The sequence below is a fragment of the Mandrillus leucophaeus genome, unplaced genomic scaffold (genome assembly GCF_000951045.1).
Source record: "Mandrillus leucophaeus isolate KB7577 unplaced genomic scaffold, Mleu.le_1.0 Scaffold2196, whole genome shotgun sequence".
Taxonomy (NCBI): domain Eukaryota; kingdom Metazoa; phylum Chordata; class Mammalia; order Primates; family Cercopithecidae; genus Mandrillus; species Mandrillus leucophaeus.
Window position 1 is genome coordinate 9,370 of NW_012102250.1, and position 6,155 is coordinate 15,524.

Consider the following 6,155-nt stretch of genomic DNA (forward strand, 5'->3'; position numbering starts at 1 on the left):
TGTTGCTGGTCGTGGTGCAGGGACTCATCTCTTCTTCATCTGATGACAGAGCACAAGGTATTGGGAATGTGTTTCCCTGATGTTTCTCTTGACCCTTCCTCACCACCCCAACCCCTCCCCCTCAGCTCAGCTCAATTCAGTTCGCCAAGGAGTTCTGAGGGCCGGTTTCTGCGCCAGCACACTCAGGGCTCACACAGGACACCCACCCTGTACATAAGGACCAATACAAAAGGTCCGTGATTCATTATTTACTACATCAGATTAGGGAAAAAGCACCATTTAGATGACATGGTCAGTAGCAAAGGAGGCACACGGTATCATCTGAGAGACTCTGCAAGGAGAGGAGCCCTTAGGTGACTTCCCAAAAAACCAGCCTGCTGGGGAGGAGGTAGAGGCCTGAGAACCTGAAGGCTGAGCAAGCCCGAGCACCTGCCAGGAACACAAAGCCCGAGGAAGAGAGCCTGGCCACAGAGCAGACCCGTGCCAACCCTAAAACTCAGCCCCATCCACTCAGCCAGGACTTCTCTGTGCTGTAATGATGCCCCCAGCTCCTTGCAGCCAATAGTTTAGAAGATTTCCCAGCCAGGTGGCATGCATCATAGAAAATATTTCTTTCTATTTTTGTTTAATCAACCAAAGTCATAATCATGAAACAGGGTGATGAAGACCAAGTTGGGCTGGAACTTGGTTCCCTGACTCACATCGGCTACAACTCCCACCTCATTCCTGCACTCCACCTCTAGACGAGAGGTTCTGTACCTGATTTACAAACTGCACATGGGAGGCAAGAAGGTTCATTGTTGGAAGCATTGGTGTAATCCACACCCTTTGTGCATGCGTTACAGGCTCCAGTATGTTCTGATCTATGAAATCCTGGGAAGGGAGAGAAAAGCCAATAAATGGGTCACCGCAGAATTCCCAGAGGCTGAGAGTGGTGGGGAAACTTCTCTTTTGGCCCTCAGTGGAATCCAGAGAGAGAAATCCACTCTTGTCATCAATTCTGCATCTATTACATACCTTTGACTGGCACTACTGACAGAAATATAATACAAACTACATAAGAAATTCAAATTCTATGAGAACCATATTAAAGTGGTAAAAAGAATGAGGTCAAATTAATTTTAACAATCTATTTTTAACCTAAAATATCCAGAACACTACATTTCAATATGTAATCAATACAAATCTTTGAAATATTTTACTTTTGTGTTTTTGTTGTTCTTGTGCTGTTGTTGTTGTTGTTTGGAGATGGATTTTGGAGATGGAGTTTCACTCTTGTCGCACAGGCCGGACTGCAGTGGCACGATCTCAGCTCACTACAATCTCCACCTCCCAGGTTCAAGCGATTCTCCTGCCTCAGCCTCCCGAGTAGATGGGATTACAGACACCCACCATCACATCCGGCTGATTTTTTGTAGTTTTAGTAGAGACGGTGTTTCACCATATTGGCCAGGCTGGTCTCAAACTCCTGACCTCAGGTGATCCACCCGCCTGGGCCTCCCAAAGTGCTGAGATCACAGGCATGAGCCACCACACCACACCACACTCAGGCTTTTTTTTTTTTTAACAATAAAATAAAATAACAAAATAAAATCCAACCTCGTCTACATGTGATCTGCCCATGCTGGTCCACCTGACCTGTTTGCTGTCCACTCACGATGGTGGCCCTGTCTTTGCTCAGTATCCCCCAGCCCCTGCACCCTGCGGCTGTCATTCCCGGGGAGGCTGCTCAGGAGCACTATTTCTGACTCTCTGCACAACTATCGCTGTCCAACTTTGGATACTGGCCCAAATCACCATCCTCGAGAGGCCCCACCAACCTCGTCTCCGTCTCACTCATCACCTGATTATTCTTCATGGTTCTGATCAGGAATTTCTGACTGCTATTTTGATCTGTGTATCTTAATACTATCCCAGAGAAAAGGTTTCATGAGGGCAGGGCCTCTGATAATTATCCCCACTAGCATGGTGCCTGACTGACAGAAATCATCCAACGTATCCCTATGGAATAAAGAACAAGAAAGTGCAGGAGACAGAAGTCTGGAAGCACATAGAGATAAGGCATCATAAGCTAAGATATCAGTCTTAGCTTGTGCCTTCAGGCTAGCACTACAGACCCAGGATCCTGACCCACCTCCACAGATTCAACTTCCAGGTCTGCCCTAGTGCCATGTCAGTCCCCATGAACTCAGGCTCCAGACCCTTCCCTGTGGATCCAAGGATGAGGCCCATCACAGCACCTGGCTGACATCTGCAGACCCAAGTACAAGGCCTACTCCAGTGCCAGTTCAGCCCCCATGGAGCCAGGCCTCAGGTCACCTCTCTGGATACAGGCTCTGACCACCCTTGAAACACGCCACATGGCCTGCGCAGAATCTGTGAACAGGCAGACTGGTGAAGGGAGTTCCCTGACAAAGCCAGTCTGCAAATACTGGAATTAATCCCTGCTTCATCAAAGTGCACATTCGAACACATTGCCACAGGCTCCTGAGCAATCAGGGAACTGTGAGGGCATCAAAGAAACGAAATGAAGCACAAGTAACCAACCCGAAACAAACAGACATTTACAACAGCCTGACAAAGAATTGAAAACACTCATCTTAAAGAAGCTCAGTCAGCTACTAGAGAATACAGATGGACAACTAAGTCATGTCAGAAAACAATACATTATCAAAATGAGTAGTTTAATATATACAGACAGCATAATAAAGAACCAAGCAGAAATCTAAAATTAAACAACACAATATCTGAACTAAAAAATTCCACAGAGAATGTCAACAGCAGAGTTGATTAATCAGAAGAATCAGTGAGCTTGAAAACAGAGCATTTGAAATTACTAAGTCACAAGAAGAAAAAGAAAATAAAGAATGAAAAAGAGGGAAGAAAGCCAACAGTACCAATGGTTACCATGAAGCAAAATAATACATGCATTATGGTGGTCCAAGGAGCATCAGAGAAAGAGAAAGGAACAGAAAGTGTAATTAAAGAAATAATTAAAGAAAATGTCCCAAATCTGGATGGGAATGGACATCCACATTCATGAAGCCCAAAAAATCCCAAACAGATTAAATATGAAGAGATCATCATCAAGACACATCACCACAGCATCTAGTGGATCCACCTGTACAGTGCAAATTGAAGTTTTAAGGATTGCTTTTTTGCTATACTGTTGCAGAAGAAGGATAAGCCTCCATTTGCTTTCTCTATGACTTCTGTTAATCAGAAAAAGCCTGCTTCTCATTCTCAATGGTAAGTTTTACCCTGCAGTAAATAACCAAAGAGGCAGAGGCTGCAGTACAAATGCTTCAGCAAAAAAAAAAAAAAAAAAAAGGAGGCCTTTGCTTCTATTTCAGTAGATTTAGTGACGTAGGCGTGAGGGTATGTTTGTGTTTTTGCAGGAGATGAACAAACCATGTGGGTGCCCTCAAGATGTGCATGACCATGGAATGGGAGACTAGAGGGATCCATGGATCCCAACCATGGACCGGGTTCCCCCAGTATGAACCATGCTGAGAAACTGCTGGAGCGCCAGGGTTTTACCTTTTGTTGGGATTCAGAGGTACAATAGATGCTTAACGGACCAATGCTTTCTGACTGAACTCCTCTCTACCCTGAATACAAGAGACCCTAATGGGTAGGCAGGAATTTCATCACCCCTATTCAGCATGAAGAAGTTACAGAAGACAGACCTTCATCCTTCTGCAACTCTTAGAATTAAGTGTCCTCTTGGAAAAGGGAAGGGGGAAATAAGTAAGAAGCATTCAAACCAGACTCCATTTTGAATAAGGGTGAAGAAAAATGAAGCTGGATCACCAACCGGCAAGTTAAGGCTGCACAGCCTGCAATTGCCTTCCTCAATTAATTTAAAAACAAAAAGAGGACCTTTTGGATTTGAAGTTGTGTTATGTTACTCTTAAACATCATCTGGAAGGCAGAGATGAAAATCTCACCCTTGATACTGTAAAACTAAAAGAGCAGGTTTTTGAAGCCTCTCAGGCTCACTTGAACCTGCTCCCTGGAACTGATATTTTGAAAAAGACAGCCGATGGGTCGACAATCATTCCTCTTAAATGGATTAAGGCCACTGAAAGCTCTACACTTGCAAATTTGGTTCTAACAATCATATGCTTGTGCTGTCTCCTTTTAGTCTGCAGATGCGAAAACCACCGCTGGAGAGAAGCTGCCATCGAGAACAAGCAATGATAGCTGTGACAGTTTTACAAAAAAGAAAAGGGGGGCATGTTGGGAAAAAGCTGAGTGTCGGCAGAGAAGCCGAGGCAGGGCTTGGAACCTGTCCAGGGTCCAGGCTCTAAAACCCCTTGTGGCCTTTGGAATGTGTCTGAACTTGCTGGCTCCTTGCTTCTAGCACCCCCATTATCTCAAGTTTCAAAGAAAATGCTAAACCATCACAGCTGTACTTGGTACATCGTTTTCTTTCAACCCCCACATCCTCACTACCTGTTTCTTTGTTGGATCACTAATAAACAGTGTGGGCCGCCAGAGATCCGGGCCTTCACAGCCTCCATGCTAGCACTGGCCTCCTGGTCCCACTTTCTCTCTCAACTTGTGTTTTCTCATTCATTTGACTCCACCAGACTTCGTAGCCCCCACAGCCTGGTGTTGGGTCTGATCACCCCAACAGTTATTCAATCTGAAAGAACAGAACACTAACTGGATACATGAAACCACGTGAAAATATAAAACTAGGTGCTTAAAGTAAGTACATGGTCAAGTTTTTATACATTAACAAGAAACTATCTGGAAAATCCCATTTATAATAGCCACACAAAAAAATGCTTAGGAATAAATTCAACCAAGGTGGTAGCTGAATTTTTTTTTCTGATTTGGTCTTGAGGTTTTTCTCCGTAGGGAGGCTATAAACTCTAGCTTTGCCCTGATGGGGATCCAGTGGATTTCATCACAAATGTTCACAGGAAACTTCCTCATCCTGGTGGACTGTCTAATGCCTAATTAGGTGTTCATCTTGTAGGTGTCCCTTCCACAAGACAATTACTTTTACTGGCAGATGCCCCTGTGCCTCTTGTCTGACCTATGTCTAGTTTTAAGTTATCTCTACTCCTTAGGAGATAGCCACTCTTTAAAAGATAGCCACTCTTTAAAAGAAGTTAGGTTCAGATGTGTCAGGGAAAACACAGAGGAAGCAACACGACAAAACACAGGAAACACAGAAGTGCTGTATTACTTACAGACTCCAGAGAGAAGAGGACAGCACACTTTGCTGCACTTACAAGAAGTAGGGAGCCATCCAGTCCAAGGACACTAACCAGTGTGTGGGGAGCAAGAGACAGAGAGCACCCATGGGACTAGGCCTTTATAAAGATCCATGGGCATTATAGCCTAGGCTTTCCCACAGGGATTGTGGAAGACAACACCTGCAAAGAAGGTTCACACTGCTTTGGTGTGAGCTATTAGGTTTTATTGTAGTCAGCTGCTGTAGGATGTGTTGGGTTTGTGGTCAGGGAGATGAAGAACAAATGTGCTAGATCAAAAACAATTGAAGAGGGAAAGGAATTATTAACTGGGCAAAAGATGCTGTGGTATGATTGGGTTTTAAACAACTTATATCGGGCCTAAAAATGGATGTCAAGGCAGAAACTCTTAAATGAATTTATGACAGAGGTGAAAGGTCTGAAAACTTTAAAACATTGAAGAAATAAATGGAAAGTGACACAAATAAATGGAAAGACAGTACATGTTCATGGATTAGAAAACTCAGTAGTGTTTAATCATCCAACTACCCAAAGTGATCTATAGATTCTGTGCAATGTCTATTAAAATTCCAATGACATTTTTCACCAAAGCAGAGAAGACAATTCTAAAATTTGTATGGAACCACAAAAAACTTCAAATAGCCAAAGTGATCTTAAGCAAAACAAAGAAAAAGAACAAAGATGGAGGCATCATACTAACTGATTTTAAAATATATTACAAAGGTATAGTAATCAAAACTGAATAGTAATGGCATAAATGAAGATCAACTGATGGAATGAAATAGTGACCCCAGATATAAATCAACGCATTTACAGTCGACTGATTGTGACAAAGATACCACGAACACCAAATGGGGAAAGGACAGCCTCTTCAATAAATGGTGTTGAGAAAATAAGTTATTGACATGCAGAAGAATGAAATAA

The 6,155-nt window shown here is 43.3% G+C and overlaps 1 protein-coding gene across 1 annotated transcript in view; it reads right to left on the minus strand.

The window, feature by feature from the left end:
- LOC105540327 (tumor necrosis factor receptor superfamily member 10D-like) overlaps positions 1 to 6,155 on the minus strand; it is a gene marked incomplete at both ends in the record, with an annotated part of 10,565 nt that overhangs the window by 2,559 nt on the left and 1,851 nt on the right. Inside the window, one exon of the mRNA XM_011980868.1 lies at positions 760 to 873. Within this exon, the coding sequence (XP_011836258.1) occupies positions 760 to 873 (114 nt within the window). The remainder of the gene's footprint in view (positions 1 to 759; positions 874 to 6,155) is intronic.